The sequence below is a fragment of the Theropithecus gelada genome, chromosome 2, assembly GCF_003255815.1.
Source record: "Theropithecus gelada isolate Dixy chromosome 2, Tgel_1.0, whole genome shotgun sequence".
Taxonomy (NCBI): Eukaryota; Metazoa; Chordata; class Mammalia; order Primates; family Cercopithecidae; genus Theropithecus; species Theropithecus gelada.
Genome location: NC_037669.1, coordinates 183,312,005 through 183,335,628, shown reverse-complemented (window position 1 = coordinate 183,335,628; position 23,624 = coordinate 183,312,005). Strand labels below are relative to the sequence as shown.

The 23,624-nt window shown below is 43.9% G+C and overlaps 1 protein-coding gene across 3 annotated transcripts; it reads right to left on the bottom strand.

Moving 5' to 3' along the window:
• Nucleotides 1-5,397: 5,397 nt before the first annotated feature.
• Nucleotides 5,398-18,857, bottom strand: ADIPOQ (adiponectin, C1Q and collagen domain containing). Of its 3 annotated transcripts, XM_025376681.1 has the most exons (4): nucleotides 18,793-18,832; nucleotides 15,841-15,891; nucleotides 7,172-7,393; nucleotides 5,398-6,250 (listed from the first exon to the last, which is right to left on the bottom strand). In XM_025376681.1, the coding sequence occupies exons 3-4, from the start codon at nucleotides 7,383-7,385 to the stop codon at nucleotides 5,730-5,732; spliced, it is 735 nt and encodes a 244-aa protein (XP_025232466.1). In that variant the 5' UTR covers nucleotides 7,386-7,393; nucleotides 15,841-15,891; nucleotides 18,793-18,832; the 3' UTR covers nucleotides 5,398-5,729. The 3 variants fall into 3 exon arrangements, with proteins under 3 accessions (XP_025232466.1, XP_025232465.1, XP_025232464.1); XM_025376680.1 differs by lacking the exon at nucleotides 15,841-15,891 and having other exon boundaries at nucleotides 18,793-18,857; XM_025376679.1 differs by lacking the exons at nucleotides 15,841-15,891; nucleotides 18,793-18,832 and having other exon boundaries at nucleotides 7,172-7,419.
• Nucleotides 18,858-23,624: the final 4,767 nt, after the last annotated feature.

Here is a 23,624-nt window from a genome sequence, read left to right as displayed (position 1 = left end):
GCATGTTTTACGTCCATCCTAATTCATATTCCTGGAGGAATCTGGTCGGCCCAGTATCTTAGTGCATTTTGTGCTTCTATAGCAGAATACCACAGACTGGGTAATTTATAAAGAAAAGAAATTTGTTGGCTCACAGTTCTGAGGGCCAGAAAATCCAGTGGCTCAGACCTATAATCCCAGCACTTTGGGAAGCCAAGGCAGGAGGATTACTTGAGCCCAGAAGTTTGAGACCAGCCTGGACAACATAGCAACATCCCAGTCTCAAAAGTAAAAATAAAAAATGTCTGCAGAAAATGTCCTAAATTTGCTTAAAGATCTGTATTTATAGATTCAAGAAGCTTAATGAACCTTAAAATAGATGAAACTTGAAAACACCTAGACACATCAAAATCAAATTGTTGAAAATCAGAGGTAAACAAAGCATCTCGAAAGCAGCTGGAAGGAAAAATGATAAATTACACATAAGAGAAAACTGTGACTGCAGGTTACTCATCTGAAACCATAGAACCTTTGAGATAAAGGGAACATATATATATATATACATACACATACACACACACACACACACACACACACACACACCCCATGGGTCCCAGAAGACAGAAACATCTTTAAAGCACTGAAAAAAATTAAACTAAATAAAATAAAGTGCTAGAAGAAAGAACTATCCGCTCAGAATTCCATATCCAGCAAAAATATATTTCAGGAATGCAGAAAAGATGAAGGCATTCTCAGATGAAGAAAAACTAAGAGAATTCATCATCAACAGATTTGCTCTAAAATAAATGCTAAATAAAGTTTTTCAGGTTGAGAAATTACACCAGAGAGAAACATAGAACATTAGAGATTAATAAAGAATGAAAGAAATGATTAAGATCCTAATAAGCAAAGTATTTTTCTCCTCTTAAATTCTTTAAAATATATATATAACTGTTGAATGCAAAAATCATAATATTGCCTATAATGTTTCAATGTATATAGATGTAATATATATGACGACTGTAACATAAAAGGAAATGGATAGAAGAACTAATATGATTATAAGCCTTCTATGGTTTACTGGAAGTGGCAAAATATTAACTCTATGTATACTGTGAAAAGTTAAGTACACTGTAATCCCTCAAGCAACCATCAAAAAGTACCACAGAGTTATAGGCAAAAACCCAATAAATAAATTAAGATAAAATATTATGAAATATTTAAATAATCCAAAAGAATTCTGGAAAGAGACTAAAACAGAAGTGGTGAATAGAAAACAAATAAAATGGCTATCCATCTTAAATTCAACAATTTTATTAAGTATAAATTGTTTAAACACCAATTAAAAGACAGATGTTTTTAGACTGGATAAAAATGATACCAACTACATACAGTCTGTAAGAAACACATTTTAAATACAATAATATAGATATATCTAAAGTAACATGATGGAAAAAGATAAACCATGAAAACACTAATCAAAAGAAAGTTAGCTGGGCGTGGTGGTTCATGCCTGTAATCCCAGCACTTTGGGAGGCCAAGGTGGGTGGATCACAAAGTCAGGAGTTTGAGACCAGCCTGACCAATATGGTGAAATCCCATCTCTACTAAAAATACAAAAATTAGCCAGGCACGGTGGCATGTGCCTGTAGTCCCAGCTACTCGGGAGGCTGAGGCAGGAGAATTGCTCATGGAGGAGGTTGCAGTGAGCCAAGATCACATCACTGCACTCCAGCCTGGGCCACAGAATGAGACTCTGTCTCAAAAAAAGAAGGAAAGAAAGAAGGAAGGAAGGAAGGAAGGAAGGAAGGAAGGAAGGAAGGAAGGAAGGAAGGAAGGAAGGAAGGAGAAAGAAAAGAAAGTTGAAAAGAAAAGAAAGTCTTATTTTTAGACAAAGTAGACTTCAGAACACAGAAAATTATCAGAGATAAAGGACATTAAGTAATGATAAGAGAGTAAATGCATCAAGAAGACATAATACTAAATGTGTAGGTATCTAACAATACAGCACTAAAATATATGAAGCAAAACCTGACAGAACTAAAGAGAACTGGACAAATCCACAATTATATCTCAAAGCATCACAGGACCATGAATCCTAAAATCTTGACCTCAGTTTCTCTCAGGCCTCTTTTGGCCTCAGTTGACACTCTCTATTCCACGAAGGAATAACCCGGCCCCAGAGAATTTAGGGTAACTGTGAAAGCGTATTCTGTGAGGAGCCCACCCCAACCAGATGTGAGACTGTGAGTATGGCCAGACATTAGCTACTTGTTGAAATTTTAGAGAAAATCAATAGGAATTTTCCAGCAATGTCTCTCTGGGAAACTCAGGAAAGCTCAAACACAGCATTAAGAGTTTGTTGTGGACAGGTATTATTTTGCTTCTATCATCCATTCTCCCACTTCTGATAACAGTGTTCCAATTTTGCTTTAGGGAAAATACCTCTACATACCCCTAGCTTAAACTGCAATTAAGTCGATATGAATATTTCATCCTCCTGACTCAGTAATTGGTCAGAGACAGGCACACATCTCAGCCAGAGCCAATGAGATGCAAGGTTATACTTGCTGGGGCATCTGGGAAAGAGAGCTTCCTCTCTCTTCTTTGGGCACCACCAGAAAACATGATGTCCATTTAGCCAGATGGTGTGGTGTGGGGATGCGAGAGCTGGGCAGGCCACAGCCTTTTTGATATCAGGAGGGAAACCCTAGAACTATACTGTGTAGTGCCTGAGGGTAAAGCCTACACTGCAGAAGGAAGAGCAGAAGGACATACAAAAAAGGGTCTTGATTGTTCTGAAACTTTGTTTCAAACCTTATCTAAAGACAGAACAACTCTGGTAATTTCTATTATGCAAAGGAATAAATGTTTCCATTTTTCCATTATTTTTCTTGCTTACAATAGTTTGCATAATATTTTGGGTTTTCTGTTGTGAATGACATTCACAACATGAGTCCTGACTAACACAAGGCTTACTCTCACCTCTTCATCCCTCCGAAAAGCTCATATCTATCTTTCTCAAAAAATAAAAACAAAAGTGGAGGCGGGTGGATCATAAGATCAGGAGTTCGAGACCAGCCTGGCCCACATGATGAAACTCCGTCTCCACTAAAAATACAAAAATTAGCTGGTCGTGGTGATAGGCACCTGTGGTCCCAGCTACTCAGGAGGCTGAGGCAGGAAAATCGCTTGAACCTGGGAGGCAAAGATTGCAGTGAGCTGAAATTGCGCCACTGCACTCTAGTCTGGGTGACAGAGTGAGACTCTATCTCAAAGAGAAAAACACAAAAAGTGATGTGCAGCAAGTGTTTTTATGTTTAATGCTGGATAGTATCTTTACTTGTAGAAAATAATATGTGAGGCCGGGCGCAGTGGCTCACGCTTGTAATCCCAGCACTTTGGGAGGCTGAGGTGGGCAGATCATGAGGTCAGGAGATCGAGAACATCCTGGCCAACATGGTGAAACCCTGTCTCTACTAAAAGTACAAAAATTAGCCAGGTGTGGTGGCGTGTGCCAGTAGTCCCAGCTACTCGGAAGGCTGAGGCAGGAGAGTCGCTGAGGCAGGAGAGTCGCTTAAACCTGGGAGGTGGAGGTTGCAGTGAGCCAAGATCAAGCCACTGCATTCCAGCCTGGTGACAGAGTGAGACTCCATCTAAAAAAAAGAAAAGAACGAAGGAAGGAAGGAAGAAAGAAAGAGAGAGAGAGACAGGGAGGGAGGGGGGAAGGAAGGAAGGAAGGAAGGAAGGAAGGAAGGAAGGAAGGAAGGAAGGAAGGAAGGAAGGAAGGAAGGAAGGAAGGGAAAGAACGAAAGAGAAAGAAATAAAATAAAATAATATGCAAGCATTTTAAAAGACAAAGCTTTATATGTGGAAAAAATAATACCTTAATGATTAGCAATACACATAAATGAGAGAATTATTATTCAGAATTTAAAACTGTAAGCAAAAAAAAAATAGGTTTTTTAATATATTGATAGAGAATGCTATTAACTCAGTTTTTGCTAAAATCTTTGAAAAGCATCACTGGAATTACTGTCTCCTGAGAGAATGTTTACCACCATCAACTACCTCAACCTGTAATTCCTAAAGAACAAGAATAAATTCAGGAGGCCCAGTCTTCCCTGACCCTGTTGGTACTCAAGGGAAGAATGGCTTCAAAATTCCTCCATGGGTTTTGCATTTCAGGCTCAAGCTACTTTCTTGATGGAAAATTCTTTAAGTGTTCTGAAAATCACAGTCCTCCCTAACTTCAGTGGAAAAGATTCATATTGTCCAGCTGAACGAGGATTGGATACTTAAAACCAGGGATTTCCTAAAATGAAAAAGTTTCTGTGGATAAAACTGGTTACATGCCGAGACTGGAATGGAGTTAATTCTGGGTAGATATGGGATTCAAGAGATTGGTCTTCACGAGGCATTTACAAGGGATTCAGAGGTGGAGGGAGCACACTCCTTCCTGGGCAGTTGCCTCTAGCCTGGTGGGAGGTGTTCCTCACACCCCGGACTCTCATGCAGGGCAAAAAAAAAAAAAAAAAAAGTGAGATATTGAGTGGGCACGGTGGCTCACACATGTAATTCCAGCAATTTGGGAGGTCTAGGTGGGTGGATCACCTAGTCCGGGAGTTCCAGACCAGCCTGGCCAACATGGCGAAACCCCAATTCTACCAAAAATACAAAAATTAGCCAGGTGTGGTGGTGTGAGCCTGTAGTCTCAGCTACTCGGGAGGCTGAGGCACCAGAATTGCTTGGACCCAGGAGAAGGAGGCTGCAGGGAGCTGAGATCATGTCACTGTACTCCAGACTGGGTGATAGAGTGAGACTCCATCTCAAACAAAACAAAACAAAACAAAACAAAACAAAACAAAACAGTGGCTATCACATCAGAGAAGCTCCTGGCCAGGCAGCCTGGAGGAACAGGGATGAGTTCAGCACGTTGAGATGGAGTTGGCTTTCCCAGTTGGAGGGAAGAGCATGAGAAGGGACATAGGTAAAAGTAGAGTAGTGCAGGGGCCACTGAGTAGTAGTCCTTTCAAGACAGGACTTCATCATAGAACCACTTTCTCTGAGGGAGCTCTGCTGGAGGAGGTTTGCCTTTTGAATTGCAAAACCAGGGTTGATGGTGCCAGCACAGAAAGGGCTGGCACGGTGGAGGGTCTATAATAGAGACCTATAGGAGATAAAGATGGAGTTGAATTTATGGGAGCCTGCCTGTCTGTGGGAGATAGAAGGGGAAAGGCAAATTCAATGAGTCTCAGGTGAGGTGGGCAACAGATACCTACCAACACTCCAAAGAGACCACGTGCTTCTATAAAAGGGCACGGTCTAGTGAGCAAAGCCCACAGCTCTGGGTTTGATTTCTAGCACTGTCACTTAATACTTGTGTGACCTTAGACATTCACTTAACTCTCTCAGCCTCAGGACCCAATCTGTAAAAACAGGAGAAAGCTTGTTCCCTGTGCTTTACAGGATTGATATGAGCATCGAGAGAAACAGTGGGCACAAAAGAGCATTGTCAACTGCTTCTTTCTAGTCCGTTATCTGGTCATGTTTCTGAAACTCCCCAGGACTGGGAACATAGCATATGGTTTTTTTAAAGTTACTTGATGAATGAATGAATACATGAATGAGTGAATGAATGAATAATATTCAAAGGCCTCCAACTAAATAATAGTCTCCTAACTGTACTGAAAGCCTTTAATTGACTTTGGGGCTGTTTGGCCTGGGACAAGGCTCTGAGTTAGTGGTGATCAGTTGGTGTCGTGGTAGAGAAGAAAGCCTGTGAAGGTGGAGTCATTGTCATTATCAGCATAGAGTCCATTACGCTCTCCTTCCCCATACACCTGGAGCCAGACTTGGTCGCCCACCTCCAGATGCAGGAGCACAGAGCCGGAGGCCTGGTCCACGTTATTTTCCTGGTACTGGTCATAGGTGAAGAGCATAGCCTTGTCCTTCTTGAAGAGGCTGACCTTCACATCCTTCATATAGACTGTGATGTGGTAGGCAAAGTAGTACAGCCCAGGAATGTTGCAGTGGAATTTACCAGTGGAGCCATCATAGTGGTTTTGCTGATTGTAGAAGATCTTGGTAAAGCGAATGGGCATGTTGGGGACAGTAACGTAGGTCTCCAATCCCACACTGAATGCTGAGCGGTATACATAGGCACCTTCTCCAGGTTCTCCTTTCCTGCCTTGGATTCCCGGAAAGCCTCGGGGACCTTCAGCCCCGGTTACTCCAGTTTCACCAGTGTCTCCCTTAGGACCAATAAGACCTAAGGAATGAGAAGACCTCAGTGACCACAAAGAATAGAACTCCTGCCTAGGTTGGTTACAGCCTAAATTACCATCCCTGTGGCTCCCACTCACAACCTTCTTGACTTATAGAGCAAGAAACCAATAAGAGAGCCCAAAAGGAGAGAGATGTTACCTCCTCCTTCTATATCTCCCACAGACAGGCAGGCTCCCATAAATTCAACTCCATCTTTATCCCCTATAGGTCTCTATCATAGACCCTCCACCCTGCCAGCCCTTTCTGTGCTGGCACCATCAACCCTGGTTTTGCAACTCTACCCCCTCTATCTAGGATGTCTCTCCTCCTCTATTCTGCCTATCCATCATTCAAGGCCTAGTTGAAGCTCTGCTTCCTCCTTGAAGCTTTCATTCTTCATCCAGGTCCATGGTGAGTACACTTTCTCTATGCTCCATACTTTGAATACTCGTTCACATTCAGTTTGACATTTTTAGAGTAGACTTTCTTGTAGTAACCACCAATAGAGCCTTGCACATTAGACATCTTACCTAGATCAAGAGTTCCCCAAAGGCAGGATTGTGCCCTTCAGGGGGTGTGCAGGTGTGCAGTAAATGTGGTTGAATGCCACTGGATGGAATAGAAGTTAGTTAGACAGAAAGAGGAATCAGAATATGAATGCATTGGGAATAAGGATGAGGGTGAAGATGGGAAAGGGGATGGAAAAGGACATGTAGATGCAGCAAAGTCAAAGTCTTCATTATAGAGGCACCACCTATTCTCATCCTTGGAAGACCAACCTCAAATCCACTTCAAGTCGCTTATGGTTTACATAAAAAAGCTTTGCTTTCTCCCTGTGTCTAGGCCTTAGTTAATAACGAATGCCTTCATGTAGTTTATATCAGTTAAGGAGGTATGTGATGAAAGAGGCCAAAAACATTCTTACCTGGATCTCCTTTCTCACCCTTCTCGCCAGGGGTGCCATCTCTGCCATCACGACCTGGGACCCCATTATGGCCTGGATGCCCTGGGATGCCTGCCATCCAACCTGTGCAGGCCCCCTTGGGCAGAGGAAGCAGGACTCCGGGCCCTTGAGTTGTGGTATCCTGGCCATGACTGGGCAGAGCTAATAGCAGTAGAACAGCTCCCAGCAACAACATCCTGAGTCCTGGAATCCACATGTGCACTGTCAGCCATGGAGAGACAGACCCCACACAGCACACCCAGTTGATACCTACACAGGACTCCATCCACCTCAGCAGAGTCCACTTCAAGGAGCTGCTTTCTCAGTATTCAACTCTTTCAGGAAGACTTTTCTGAATATTGCAGCCCACCTTGATCTCTTTCTGCCCCAAAATTTGTAATACTTAACATTATTCCTGTGTGTAGTCTCCTTTCCTCACCAAGATTATGAATTCAGTGATTGCACAGATGACACTCCTCTAATTTTTCCATATCTGAGCACAGGAACAAGCACAGGGAAAGCTCCAAGAGTCAACTTGCCAAGAATCCATCCTTGAGTTTCCCAAGTACGATGACACCGATTGCTCCAATCAGTGCTAACCAGCTTCTCTCCCCTGGCTCCTTTCTTCTTTTTCTTTCCCCTCTTTTCTCTCATTTTCTGTGTCTATTCCTCCTTCTTACTCTCTCATTCTTTCTTCCTGTACCCTTCTCCTGGGGCACATGTTTGACCATTTGGTATATTACATTTGCACACACACACACACACACACAGAGAGAGAAAGAGAGAGAGACTCACCTTGAGTTAAACAGACAACAAGAGACACATCATCCCATGAACATATCCGCTGGCCCTTTGTTTGCCTGGGCCACCTTTAGCTGCCCCTCCTCTCCTGTCTAATCTCTATTCAGGACCCAGTTCAGATGTCATCTCTTTCAGGAAGTCCTCCTTCTTCTCCATCTCACTCCTTGGTTTGTTCTTTCACCTCTGTGTTTCTCCAGTGCCCTGGTAATATGGTTTGGGTCTGTGTCCCCACCCAAATATCATGTCGACATGTGTTGGAGAAGGGGCCTGGTGGGAGGCGATGGAATCATGGAGGCTGACTTCCCCCTTGCTGTGCTCATGATAGTAGGTGAATTCTCACAAGATCTGGTTGAAAGTGTGTAGCACTTCCCCTATATGTGCTCTCTCTCTCTCTCTCTCTCTCCTCTCTCTCACTCTCTCTCCTGCCGCCATATAATGTGCTTGCTTCCCCTTCGCTCTTCCACCATGATTGTAAGTTATCTGAGGGCTCCCCAGCCATGCCCACTGTACCACCTGTGGAACTGTGAGTCAATTAAACCTCTTTTCTTTATAAATTACACAGTCTCAAGTAGTTTTTCATAGCAGTGTGAGAATGGATTTATACACCTAGCTTAGCTCTATTGCGTTCTATTGCACTCTGCTGTAATTTCTGTTTCGCTCACCCATTTTTCCATTAAACAGCAAGTACCAGGGGGCAAAGACTAACACACTAATAGCAGAGTAAGGACTAAATAAGTACTTTCATAATGAGGAAAAGAAATCATGAGAGAGCCAGAGAAAGGAAGGGGAGGAAGGAAAAGAAGAAAGGAAGAAAAAAGGAAGAGTGGAAGAGGGAAGGAAGGAGGGAGTGGGGAACGTATTTGAAATACGTATTCTGGAGCCCTAGCAAACAACTCAAGTGGCACAGGTAGTCAAAGGACTCCCTGTCTCAAAATCATTCTTCAATATCCCCCTCCCAGAAAAGGGCCCAATACAAGTATAGGGACTTTTGTCCCCTCTCAGAGTCTGCCTCTGATCTTAGGGGGATCTTAGGCCCCCACCTCTGATTGCTGAGGTCTTAGTCTTCCCACTCTCACCAAGGAGTTGGGAGAAAGCATCTCACAGAGAGAAACAGGCCCTAGGATCCTGGATTAGAGGCATCACTAAGACCCTCTGTGGGTTAATGTGGTTAATCCCAAGAATCTGATTCTAAACAAAGCGTAGTCCATGTGCTTTATTTTACCTTAAAGATTCACTATTTTTCATCAGTTTGCTTGTCTCTTCTAGATTATATGACGTCTCCAGAATTAGGTTTGTCTTCAGGACAACTGAAGGTTTGTTGAAGACAAACCTATTCCTCTGTGAGGGATGGAAGAAAGACCGTGATTCGCCTGGTATCTGGAATCCCACTCCTATGCTCCATTACCTGGGCGCTATACTGCCCTCTTCACACGGCACAACCAACTCATCTTTCATCTTTATCAAATACATGAGATAAACTTTGTATATACATATAAACTATATGTATATATTACATATATAGTTCATTAAAAATAATAGTTATGTAGTTCTTTGGAAATGACAGAAAAGAAAACAATCCTCAACCCCAAGAATGTCTCTGTTTATTTTTAAACATAGTGGAAATCACACTTTATGTAAAACTTTATTCCTCTATTTTTCCCTTGTCATTTTCTTTTTTTTTTTTTTTTTTTTTTTTTTTTTTTTGAGACGGAGTCTCGCTCTGTCTCCCGGGCTGGAGTTGCAGTGGCCGGATCTCAGCTCACTGCAAGCTCCGCCTCCCGGGTTCACGCCATTCTCCTGCCTCAGCCTCCCGAGTAGCTGGGACTACAGGCGCCGCCACCTCGCCCGGCTAGTTTTTTGTATTTTTTAGTAGAGACGGGGTTTCACCATGTTCACCAGGATGGTCTCGATCTCCTGACCTCGTGATCCACCCGTCTCGGCCTCCCAAAGTGCTGGGATTACAGGCTTGAGCCACCGCGCCCGGCCTTCCCTTGTCATTTTCTAGTTTTTATGATCACTATTTGTAATGTCTCAGAGTGCTAGTCTAGTAAGTGGATATAATCAATATATATTTGACCATTTATATTTCATCAAACTTTTAGCATATTTTCATTTTTAAATATTATTTTATATTCTTTAAGAAATTATACTTTGATTTTTAAATAATATTTTAAATATCCTTAGGTATATAGCTTTCCCCAAGATTATGATTCTATTATGACAGATTCCCAGAAGGAAAATACTGGACCAAAAGGTATGTACAGTTTTAAGTCTCCTGAAACATAGCACCACATGGCAGTGTATGTTATACATTAGTGTGTGTATAAAAGGGCATACCTTAACTACCCTCATTAGCTTTGGGTATTATAAAAAACATGTGTGTGTTGTCAGTTTAGTGAGCAAAAGAAATAATGGTACCTCACAGCTCTAGTTTGCTTTTTTTTTTTTTTTTTTTTTTTTTGAGCGAGGGTTTCACTCTGTCACCCAGGCTGAAGTGCAGTGGCACAATCTGGGCTCACTACAGCCTCCACGTCCCGGGTTCAAGCGATTCTTATGCCTTAGCCTCCCAAGTAGCCGAGATTACAGGCATGCACCACCACACTCGGCTAATTTTTGCATGTTTTAGTAGAGACGGGGTTTCACCATGTTGGCCAGGCTACTCTCAAATTCCAGACCTCAGGAGATCCTCCTGCCTTGGGCTCCCAAAGTGCTGGGATTAAAGGCATAAGCTACCACACCCGGCCCTTGCCTCTAAGTGTTAAGCAGTTGTTATTCATGCTAAGATTTAGTAAGTATTCAATTTTCTTCCATTTTTTTTCTATTGTTTGATATAGTTAAAGTTTCACTCTTCAATGTAGCTCTGATTTTCTGTTTTGATGTAAGCTGTGACCTAAGGTACTCAAATGATTTCTCCCCACTTGAAGACTAGCTGTTACAACAACTTTAATTGCATTTTTTCCTTCACTATAGATCTGATGCATCATTTATCAAATATCAGGTTCTAATATGATCTTATAAGTAAAGTAACAATTGAGAATGAAATGGCAGACAGAGAGAAGAGAGGCAGAAACAGCGATAGAAACAGGTGCAATCAGACTCAGGTGCTGCCCTTTTAGGTGTCATGAGTCTTTATTTAAGACCCGCTACTATCATTTATATGTACATTTGTCGCCCTCTACTGAATTTGAAGAGTTCAGGAGCGTGTTCTCAATAGCTGCTGGAAATAAAAGGAGAAACAGCTTAGGTCTGACTAGTCTCAAGATAAGAAAAAAGAGGTGAGCTACATGAGAAGCCAAGGAGAGACCAGCAAAGCCCCTTTTGTATTTTAGGAGAATTCTTGTTTTGAGACTTTAAAGATTTCACGCATCTTTAAACTTCCTGACTGCTTGTCACCTCTGCCTTTTCTTATTATGGCTTTGGCAATAAAACTGAGAAGAACTTTGAGCTCCATGTGTGTTTTTCTCCAGAAATGGGAAGAATCTGTGAGGCTCCATCATTTTCCACTGGGAAATAGGAGGAGAGAATCCAGAACATGTGAACGGGTGGAGGCAGCTAAAGAAGGCCCCAGAGATAAAGGGTGAATGGGGGCTTACCCCAAAACCTTGGAGAGAGGACAAACTCAGGGGTCTCTGGAGTTTTCTGGCTCCTCCCCCTTTGATAAAAATAAAGATCCCTTTCTCCTACCTTAAGGGAACACCCTTTGTCCCCACATTTCAGTACTATGGACAGATTTCTCCACTAATAGGTGCAATCAGCCTAGGTTCCATGACAGTGGCATGGGGTAGAGGTGCTGGAAATACAAGAGCAGGATGAGCACAGGAGCCTCGGAAGTTTCCAAGACTAAGAACGGACTCTGATTGAAAAAGAAAGTTGCATTCCAACTTAATTCTGGGTGGGAAATCAGCAAGTAATAACAATTGAAGACAAGTGCAAACATGCCTAATTAAAAAAAAAAAATTCTTTCAGAATTATTTGTGTTCTTTTTTATTTTACTTATTTATTTATTTGGAGACGGAGTCTTGCTCTGTCGCTAGCATCTTGCCCTCTCCAAGTCTCAGGTTCTCCTACACATTAGAGTCAAAGCAGGGCTTTGGGAAGATTAAGTAGAACAAGTTTTAAAAATACCACATGAAAGGCCGGGCGCGGTGGCTCAAGCCTGTAATCCCAGCACTTTGGGAGGCCGAGACGGGCGGATCACGAGGTCAGGAGATCAAGACCATCCTGGCTAACACGGTGAAACCCCGTCTCTACTAAAAAATACAAAAAACTAGCCGGGCTTGGTGGCGGCGCCTGTAGTCCCAGCTACTCGGGAGGCTGAGGCAGGAGAATGGCGTGAACCCGGGAGGCGGAGCTTGCAGTGAGCCGAGATCCGGCCACTGCACTCCAGCCTGGGCGACAGAGCGAGACTCCGTCTCAAAAAAAAAAACAAAAACAAAAACAAACAAACAAACAAAATACCACATGAAAATTGTACTCCAAGAAACCCTCACCAATGTCAGCGTTCTCATGTTCCTCACCTCACATGATCCCGTTTAGCGGATTAGGAAGCTGACACTAGAAAGTTCTGTGTAATGCTTTCGGAGGCACCGTGATATGATAGAAAGCTCACTGATTTAGAAGTCAGAACAGAGTCTCTCAGCGATCATTTCCTTAATCTCTCAGTTTCCTCATCTCTAAAGTTAGGGTCATATATATAAAATTACAAACATACAAAAATATCTGTTTTTTTAGATATTGCCATTGCTACACTTTGTTTCCCTCCCTCCCTTCCTCCCTTCTTTCCTTCCTTCCTTCTTTCCTTCCTTCCTTCCTCTCTCTCTCTCTCTGTCTCTCTCTTTCTGAGGCGGAGTCTCGCTTTGTGGGCCAGACTGGAGTGCAGTGGCGCCATCTCAGCTAACTGCAACCTCCGCCTCCCGGGTTCAAGCGCCTCCTGCCTCACCCTCTCAAGTAGCTGGGATTACAGGCATCCACAACCACAGCTGGCTAATTTTTTGCATTTTTAGTTGAGATGGGATTTCACCATGTTGGCCGGGCTGGTCTCAAACTCCTGACCTCAAGTGATCCGCCCGCCTCGGCCTCCCAAAGTGCTGGGATTATAGGCGTGAGCCACTGTGCCCAGCCTGTTACACTCTATTTCTATCAGAAAAAAATTATTACTAAGTAATATTGAGTACTATGATCTAAAACTCAATTATGCCTATAAAGAAAACTTTTACATGGATCAAGAAGTTAAATCTCAAGTGTCACAATTCTTTGCCTTTGTAAAATGCTATTTGTTGTGTCCCTGTAGACTTAGCATGGCACCAAAATTCCTAAGTCTCAACTCTGTTATGTGTCCTTCAGTAACTCAGGAATCTGCTTAATTGTTTTTGGTGACAAAGCTTTTGGCAACGAAGGAGTTACACAGCTAAGTGCACCCTTGAAATGTCATTAAAAAGAAATTTGAGGTTTTATGATTAGCTGTACAGTTAGAGCAATAAAAAATCCAGGCAGATCTTCTGATTCACCATAATCAATTTAAGATTTCTTAATATTTCTTTCCTGGGAGCATACAAAAAGGCAAAATTAATAAATAACATAGTTGTTAAATAACAAATTTTGTTACTTTTTATAAAATAAAGGGATCTATTTTATCTGTATTAAAACTAAAAATTTTGCGGACTTTTAAAATTTTTGAAAAATGCTGTTTATAAAACCCTTTCCTCACTTGGTATCTCGTTCAATTCTCACAACTATTTTGAGAGACAGGAAATTAAACTCTGGTCTTCAGAACCCAATAGCAGACTCTTAGACATAGTCCAGGAGGAGAAAAGTATTGTGGTCACACATCCTGCCTTTCAATATTCCACCCCATGGGGTGAGGGATACAAGAAAAAAGTAGCATAAAAAGACTTCCACTGTAATCTCAGCACTTTGGGAGGCCGAGGAGGGAGGATCACCTGAGGTCTGGAGTTCGAGACCAGCCTGACCAACATGGTGAAACCCTGTCTCTACTAAAAACACAAAATTAGCCAGGCATGGTGGTACATGCCTATAATCCCAGCTACTCGGGAGGCTGAGGCAGGAGAATTGCTTGAACCTGGGAGGCAGCAGTTGCAGTGATCTGAGATCGCACCATTGTACTCCAGCCTGTGCAACAAAAGCAAAACTCTATCTCAATTAAAAAAGAAAATAAATTTGCAGATTATGAAGCAAGTGACCTGGCTTCTAGTCTAGGCTTCACCTAACTCTCAGGGTGAATTTCCAGCCTTCATCCAACCTCCCCAACTTCATGCTCTTTGCCTATACATGTGGGACAGTAATCCTCATTTAACCTATTTTACAATAGCATTGTGAGAACCAACTGATAGAAAGTATGAAGAAGTATTTTATCAACTCATGAAGTGCTCCACACGTAAGTGAAGAGAAAGGAAGCAAACAAATATATATGGACCACTGCTACACAGCCATCACCCCTTTAACCTCAATGTGACCACACAACTCCCGGAGGTAGGATGCAGTTCCCACAGAAGAAATCCGAGGACCAAACAGGTTCAGTAATTTCTGCCCAAAGATATCAAGTAAAAGAGGGCAGAGGTGAGATCTGAAGTCCAAATGGCTGTACTGGTTTTCTCCTGCACTGGCTTTCCTGGTAAACCTCACACAGGCATGGATTCGTCTGTCGTTAAAATTATACAAGGGGATGACCATGATGTTCTCGGGATCCTCAGCGGCCATACTGTGATCATTTATCTTCCTGTTAAAATGTATGAGAAATTTCACTTTGACCTACTGGAATTTCAGTTGCAACAGCAGAATCCTGCAAAATGCAGGGACAGGGTCCCCTCTGGGACTGGCAGGAGGCAGAGCTGTATGGGGGAAAGAGGTCACCAAACCTGGTGCCAATTCTTCCAGCAGAAAAGGGCATTAAAGCACACAAAATTGGCCAGGCACAGTAGCTCACACCTGTAATCTCAGCACTTTGGGAGGCTGAGATGGGTGGGTCACATGAAGTCAGGAGTTCAAGACCAGTCTGGCCAATATGGCAAAACCCCGTCTCTACTGAAAACACACACACACACAAAATAGCTGGGGGTGGTGGCGCCTGCCTGTAATCCCAGGTACTCAGGAGGTTGAGACATAAGAATCGCTTGAGCCTGGGAGGTGGAATTTGAGGTGAGCTGCACCCCAGCCTGGGTGACAGAGCAAGACTCTGTCTCAAAACAAAGCATACAAAATCCTCAAATGTCAGAGTCAAAAGGGGCCCCCAAAATCACTTCCCTCCAGCCTTGCTTTTACAAATGGGAAGGCTGAGAGGAAGGAGTAGGAATGCACTTATTAGAACCTTATAGAAGCCAGCTCCCATGCTAGATTTTACACATTATTTATTTTCATCTTTACAATAACTCCATGAAGGAAGGAAATGACCCCAACTTTAGAGATGAGGAAACTGACAGATTAAGGAAACGCGATCCCTGAGAGACTCCGTTCTGACTTCCAAACCAGTGAGCTTTCCATCACGTCACAGGGCCTCTGAAAGCATTACACGGAGCTTCTCAGACTCAGCTTCCTAATCCACTAAATGTGATCATGTGAGATGAGGAACATGAAAAACTGACGCTGGCGCGAGTTCCTTGGAGTGTAATTTTCATAAGGCATTTTCAAAATTGATTTTACTTAATCTTCCCATAGCCCTGCTTTTGACTCTAACATGTAGGAGAACTGGAGACTTGGAGAGAGAAAGATGCTAGCTAATTCAACCACTGGATTGAATTATATCAAACTCCCATTTTTAAAAGTCAAAATAGGCTGGGCACAGTGACTCATGCCTGTAATCCCAGCACTTTGGGAGGCCAAGGTAGGTGGATCACCTGAGGTCAGCAGTTTCAGACCAGCCTGGCCAACATGGTGAAACCCCGTCTCTACTAAAAACACAAAAATTAGTCGGGCACGGTGGCAGGCGCCTGTAATTCCAGCTACTTGGGAGGCTGAGGCAGGAGAATCACTTGAACCCATGAGGCAGAGGTTGCAGTGAGCTGAGATTGCGCCACTGCACTCCAGCGTAGGCGACAAGAGTGAAACTCTGTCTCAAAAAAAAAAAAAATAAAAATAAAAATAAGAATAAATAAAAGTCAAAGTGTAGAATATTGGCAGTTTCTCACAGTGCAACCCTATAATAAATGGCATAACCAGGAATCAACTCAGCTTTGCCTAGCTACCAGGAGATTTGCCCGAAAGCCTTCACTCAGCCCTGGGAGAGCTGTCAATATCTCCATGCCCAACACACACACATACCCGCCCCCATACACACACCTCCACCTACGCACGTGCACACCCACACACCACATCCACACATCCACACACATATGCACCGCCCACACACACACATACACACCCATCCACATGAGCGCGTACACACACACACACACACACACACGTACTCTCAAGGAACTAATAAAACAGAGCATCCCCCACCACCACATTTTTAGGATAAGTCTCTCTCCACATGATGGAGTTTCTGATGGAAATTCCTGATTGAAAGCATCTACTCTCCAAAAGACATCACCTCTTGACTTTAGCCGTATGTCTGGGACCACCGGTCCACTGGCTTGACAAGGAATAGGTGGAAAGTTTGTCCCTACAGCCACCTTAAAAAGAGCAAGGATATAATCCCAGCCCTTTGGGAGGCTGAGATGGGAAGACTGCTGAGCCCAGGAATTTGAGGCCAGCCCAGCCAACATAGTGAGATCCTGTCTCTACAAAAAATTTTTAAAAATTAGGCAGGCATGGTGGCACACACCTGTAGTCCTAGCTACTCAGGAGGCTTAGATGGGAGGGTCACTTGAGCCCAGGAAATTGAGGCTGCAGTGAGCTGTGATTGCACCACTGCACTCTAGCCTGGGTTACACAGTGAGACCCTGTCCCAGAAAAAAAAAAAAAAAAAAGGAGCCAGTCTTGTGTCTACTCTTTTTTTTTTTTTTTTTTGAGATGTAATTTTGCTCTTTTTACCCAGGCTGGAGTGCAATGCTGTGATCTCAGCTTAAGATTCCTCAGCTGGGCACAGTGGCTCACACCTGTAATACCAGCACTTTGGGAGGCCAAGGCAGGTGGAACATGAGGTCAAGAGATCGAGACCATCCTGGCCAACATGGTGAAACCCTGTCGCTACTAAAAATACAAAAATTAGCTGGGCATGGTGGCGCATGCCTTTAGTCTCAGCTACTTGGGAGACTGAGGCAGGAGAATCGCTTGAACCCGGGAGGTAGAAGTTGCAGTGAGCCTAGATTATGCACAAAAAACTCCTCAAGACTTAAGGAAGAGTGGCAGCAGGGACTGCTAGGGAAGCTGCAGGAGTCCCTGTGTACCACTGGCCCTCCTGAACCAAGCTGACACCATCATGCTCCTTCCGACATATTCTGCTAGCATAAAGGGACCCCCATCTCTCCAACTGAATTAGGCAGAGCTGGCTTTCCTTCTAGCGGAGTCCCTAGGAGTGAGGTGGTGCCGCCCTTTGCGAGGCTTGATCTAAAAACCAGAACCTCTCCAGACCAGGGATCCACGTCCTCTAACACAAGAGAGGCTGACCTAACCTGTAAAATCCCTCCCACTCTGACCTTCAGCATCTACAGCTCAAACCACCAGGATGCCTCAGAAACGGCACTCCCTGGGGTGACCGGGATTAGGCTGCACAAAAACCAGGTAGATCCAGTTTCTTCTGTCAGAAAATGTTTTTTTAATTATAATTTCTCGTAAGTTCCAACTATACGCCAGGCTCTTCTCATTTTATCTCATTAGAACCTTCCTTCCTTCCTTCCTTCTTTCCTTCCTTCCTTCCTTCCTTCCTTCCTTCCTTCCTTCCTTCCTTCCACTCTCTCTCTCTCTCTCTCTCTTTCTCTCTTTCTTTCTTTCTTGACACAAAGTCTCGCTCTGTCACCCAGGCTTGAATGCAGTGTCAGGATCTCGCCTCACTGTGACCTCCGCCTCCCAGGTTCAGGCAATTCTCCTGCCTCAGCCTCCCGAGTAGCTGGGATTACAGGCACCTGCCACCACACCCGGCTATTTTTGTATTTTTAGTGGAGGCGGGGTTTCACCATGTTGGTCAGGCTAGTCTGGAACTACTGACCTCAGGTGATCCGCCCGCCTCGGTCTCCCAAAGTGCTGGGATTACAGGTGTGAGCCACCATGCCTGGCCTCATTAGAACCTCTTGATTACCTTGTAAGATATCCCCATACCTACAGATATCCCCAAATCTATAGACAGCAACCATGTCACACTCATCATTGTATCTCGTGAACCCAACCCACTGTCTGGACCATAGGATCTGCTCAGTAAATATTTGCTGAATAGAATAAAGTGGCAGAGCTGGATTCCAAATTCCGGTCTGAAGTCAGCACTCAGCTTGACTTTTCTCAAGCTGCCTTCACATATGCTTCTTCCTTTGCCCTACCTGGACAAGCTAAGAGGCAATGTATTCCCTTATCCCCCTTAATCAAATTGGACTTCATCTGTGGACAAACCCTCCCACCTCACTGACCCTAACTTTTCCTCAATAGGTATCCTGCCACAGAGAGAACTGGGAAAAATTCAGAATGGTTCCAGGCATCTTAGAAGGAATGCCTGAAATAACCCTTTCTCTCTTGGGGTTGTGGGAGAATTGAGGAAGAAGCCCAGTGCATATCTGCCTCCACCAGTGCTGCTCTGACCAGAGTATCCACCTATATCCACTCCCACACTGCTATGGACAGGAAAGCCTGGGTGATCCCAGACAGAGGCTATGCACGCACCCTTCACCCAGCCTGCAACTTCACAGAATTGCTCTTACCCTCTGGTATGGAATCAGAACCACAGACTGCAGTCAGAATGGAAGTGAGGAGGAGATGGCCCAGCCTCAACAGCCTGGTACTCATGGGGGCAGGCAGTCCCCACCTCACAATTGTCCTTTCCCATTGGCCAGCTTAGTGAGGGCCAGAGGCCGGTGGGCAGGCACATGTCCCTGGCAGCTGCCCACAGCCTCCACCCTAGGGAACCTGGTGCAACCCAGCTTGGGCTTGGGAAGCCAAGTGGAGCTTCAGTCAAAACACTTGTGTCTCCAGGCCTTGACCCTTATTTTGCCTCCTACAACAGCAACAGAAGATGAGGCAAAGGTCAAAACCACAGCACGAAAACAAGATTTTTTTTCCTGCAACTGACAGAGAAACATCCTAATGTAAATGAATTGCTCAGTGGTCCAGGAAGCCTCCCCCGCCCATAGATTTGCCCTAAAATAAGTCAGGACACCAATGACCACATCGCAGTCCTGCCCACTGTGTGTAATTAAGTGTGAGACTGCGCAAGTTTAGACAGTGAGTGCTTCAGAAGGGAGCACTCTCAAAGGGTCTGCAATCGGGTAAGAAATAGAGCACATCCTCCACTCTCTGGCCTGGATCCTAGATTTAGGAAAGACCTTGTGTATGAATTCTGAGAACTGGGCTGTGGGGAAGTTCCTGGAGTGGTGTGGGGCTTGGCACGTTAAAAAGGCCCTGAATTCTAAAAGCTTGTGGCCTCAAATCGCAATTTGAATCTAATATAATAGAAAACTTACATAAAATGTGATACTGGAATACCATCTTTCAAGATTTTTTGGTTCCAAAATTCAGGATAAGATTTTGACAGCTACCTTGGGGGTGTGTGTGTGTGTGTGTGTGTGTGTGTGTGTGTGTGTGTGTGAGACAGAGAGAGACAAAGAGACAGAGAGCCTGTTTTGCCAGTTCCTTAAGCATAGATATGCCTATTCTGCCTCTTGTGGAACCCAGCTCTGGCCTAGAAGCGGCCTAGAGAACTGGAAGCTGCCTCCCACTTAGGTGTTCCTAGAAAGTTTAGGCTTGAAGTGGCAACATTCAACACCTCGGACTTCCTTGGCACACTCATGTTTTGTTTTTGAAGGGCAGGATCTGAGCCGGTTCTTGCAAGCCACACATTCTGATGAATTAAATTATGACCCCAGCAAGCGCTTAGGATGTCAGTAACAACTTCAACAAGACATCCAAAACAGAATTTTCTCAGACAGAGGCAGGACAAGTGTCTGTCTGCCCCCCAAATGTCATCTCCACAGTCCACAGAGCGCCTAAAAATCAACCAGTAAAGTCAAGTCCACCATTAAAGAAAAGCAAAGATCTGATCTAAAGCCTTGGCTTCCTGCTAATGTCCAAATATTTCAAGAGAAGTCACATTAGGCCATTGAGATTAGAGACACGAGAGACTTTCCAAGGTCCCCTGGCTTAGATAAGTGGCCCATGAAAATGAGGTTCCATATAGTTTAGCAGGCTGACTGAACCAAGAAGACAACAAAGAGAAATAGAAGCAATTCTCAATTATATCACTGCTTTATTTTGTTATGGTGTTTTCCTATTTATTTTGGTTTATGTTACTGTCTGTTGCTACTTATTAGAACGTAAACTTCAGGTCAGGTGCAGTGGATCATGCCTGTAATGCCAGCACTTTGGGAGGCCGAGACAGGCAGATCACCTGAAGTCAAGAGTTTGAGACCAGACTGGCCAACATGGTGAAACTCCATCTCTACTAAAAATGCAAAAATAGCCGGGCGTGGTGGCACATGCCTGTAGTCCCAGCTACTTGGGAGGCTGAGACAGGAGAATCACTTGAACCCAGAAGGTAGAGGTTGCAGTGAGCCAAGTGCACCATTGCGCTCCAGCCTGGGTGACAAGAGTGAAATTCTGTCTCAAAAAAAAAAAAAAAGTAAACTTCAGGAGAGCAGAGATTTTGCCTATTCAAAGTTGTATCCCTTAGTTCCTAGAACAGAACCTGGCACAAAGTAGGCAATAATAAATGTTGAATTAATGAATAAATGAATGATCATATTCAACTTTCCTTTGGAGATAACTATTATTGTCTTTCATTTTACAAATAAGGAATCTAGAGTTCAATGAGGGTAAGTAATTTGTTCAAGGCACAAGTCTAGGATTTGAACCAGATCTGTCTAACTACAAAATCCCTATGCTTTCTAATTCCTCATGGCCTTCACCCCTCCTGATGGACTGTGAGGCCTCAAGGTTGATGTATGTGCTTCAGGGTAGTTTCAGGGCTGGCATAAAAAGTATTTTCTTTGGCTGGGCACAGTAGCTCATGCCTGTAATCCCAGCATTTTGGGAGGCTGAGGCGGGCGGATCACTTGAGGTCAGGAGTTTGAGACCAGCCTGACCAACATGGTGAAACGCCGTCTCCACTAAAAATACAAAAAAAAAATTAGCCGGGTATGGTGGCAGGCACTCGTAATCCCAGCCACTCGGGGAGCTGAGGCATTAGAATCGTTTGAACCCGGGAGGCGGAAGTTGTGGTGAGCTGGAGATCGCGCACTCCAATCTGGGTGACAGAGCAAGAATCCATCTCAAAAAAAAAAATTTTTTTTCTTCTAACCTTATAAGAAAGGAGCTGGTTAGAGAAAGCTTTAGCTATTGCACAAGGTGGAATAACTTTAGCCCCACAATCCCATCAAGACTGTGCTGGGCCTGGCTGTCGGTCAGCGACATTGTGAAAGCCTAGCATTTTGTGAGGCCTCAGGGAAATCTGCCATCCACCACAAAGGCCGTCATGTGGAAAGAAGCAGTTCTGTGGCATACTGGTTTAAAGACTGTAATTGAAAAACGTTCAATCAGAAATGCCTTGAGGCTAGTCTTTTTCCCAGGACAGAATTATTACTACCTAGACCAAAATAACCAAATAAATGCAATCTTTTCCTCCAGGGTACTGTAGCTACAGGTCAAGCCCCTGTTAGCATGTGAGTTGGGATACTGAAACAGGCCAAATTGCTTAGTTTATCTTAAGTATGGTTAAGTATTGCCATATATTTTTGCCTAATTATGATTTTTTAAAATAATCTTTTTTTTCTTTCTTTTTTTTTTCTGAGACAGAGTCTCACTCTGTCCCCCAGGCTGAAGTACAGTGGCGCGATCTCGGCTCACTGCAACCTCCGCCTCCTGGGTTCACGCCATTCTTCTGCCTCAGCCTCCTGAGTAGCTAGGACTACAGGCGCCCACCACCACTCCCAGCTAATTTTTTGTATTTTCAGTAGAGATGGAGTTTCACCGTGTTAGCCAGGATGGTCTCGATTTCCAGACCTCGTGATCCACCCGCCTCGGTTTCCCAAAGTGCTGGGATTACAGGTGTGAGCCACCGCGCCCTGCCAGAAATAATCTTAACTGAAGTAACCAAGCATAAGCACTGTATTTTGAAAAATAAAGATTGGAGCAAGATGGTAGAGTGAGCATGTCCTGCAGCAATGTACGCAATCCCCAAACCCCTAGAAATGGCAAGAAACGAGAACTTTTTTTTTCTTTTTTTCTTTTTTTTTTTTTTTTGAGACGGAGTTTCACTCTTGTTACCCAGGCTGGAGTACAATGGCATGATCTCGGCTCACCACAACCTCTGCCTCTCTGGTTCAAGCAATTCTTCTGCCTCAGCCTCCCGAGTAGCTGGGATTATGGGCATGTGCCACCACGCCTGGCTAATTTTGTATTTTTAGTAGAGACGGGGTTTCTCCATGTTGGTCAGGCTGGTCTCGAACTCCTGACCTCAGGTGATCTGCCCGCCTTGGTCCCTCAAAGTGCTGGGATTACAGGTGTGAGCCACCACTCCTGGCCAGGAGAATATTTCTTTATCTCTTCTGAAGACATAGCTACAGCTGTACGTCCTCCAAAGTACCTCAGATGATAATTTAGTATCTAGTTTACTACTGCATGCGTTGGACTGTCACCTCCTGCCACCAGCCAGAAGGACATCATGATTCAAGCCCAGCCAATGCAGGCAGGCACCCCTGCATTCATACTTTTTAAAGCCTGTGTCCTTGGACCACTCCCGATACTAAAAAATTGTACTAGGCAAGGGATTTGTTACAATAATTTTAGAAAGGCTAGAGAAACAAAGAGAGATGGTATTGCCTAAAGACCAGGAATCGGTGACTGTCCCTAGGCCACAGCCTATGAGCCTGTGCTTACTGCGTGTCTCGCTAGCTGCTCCACCATTGCCACTGAACAGGAGCCACTGTCACCGCCGTTGCCAGGGGCACCCACTGAAACACAAGAGCTCCTCTCTTCTTCCCCACTTCAATCTGTTCATGGTTGTCTCCCATGAGAACAAGCTAACTGGTACCCATCTGACAAAGGAATGTAGGATGTGTCATTTTAGGCATCAAGCTCCAGGAATACAAAAGGGATTATGGAGAGGTGAATGGACGGCTACGTACTAATCGACATGATCTGGCATAGGTCACAATGTCAAAAAAAAAGAAGTGACACCCAAGGAAACAAAGCTAATAGAAAAAAGGGGGAAGCTTAAGAATAACTATAATTATTATATTCAAAAAGATGTGATAGGAATAACATACATTAAAATAATTAATGTCTAGTCTGCCCACAGTAGGAGGTGAAAATAAATTTCTGGTTTTTTGTCACTAAATTAGTGGTGCTTTGCTATGGCAACCTTAGGAAACCAGTACAAGGATCTAGGGCCAGTGAAGAGTTCTTACATATGACAACAAAAGCACGATCCACTAAAGAAAAAAATGAAAGATGAGATTTCAACAAAACTAAAACTTTTGCTCTGTGAAACATCCTGTTAAGAGGAGGAAAAGGCAATCTATGAATTAGAGGAAAGTATTTG

Bases quoted from the DNA above. Each gene is read 5' to 3' on its own strand.
- ADIPOQ (XM_025376679.1), bottom strand. From the start codon at position 7,406: ATGTGGATTCCAGGACTCAGGATGTTGTTGCTGGGAGCTGTTCTACTG. The intron at 6,251-7,171 runs GTAAGAATGTTT...CTCATTCCTTAG, and splicing joins GGGTGAGAAAGGAGATCCAG to GTCTTATTGGTCCTAAGGGA.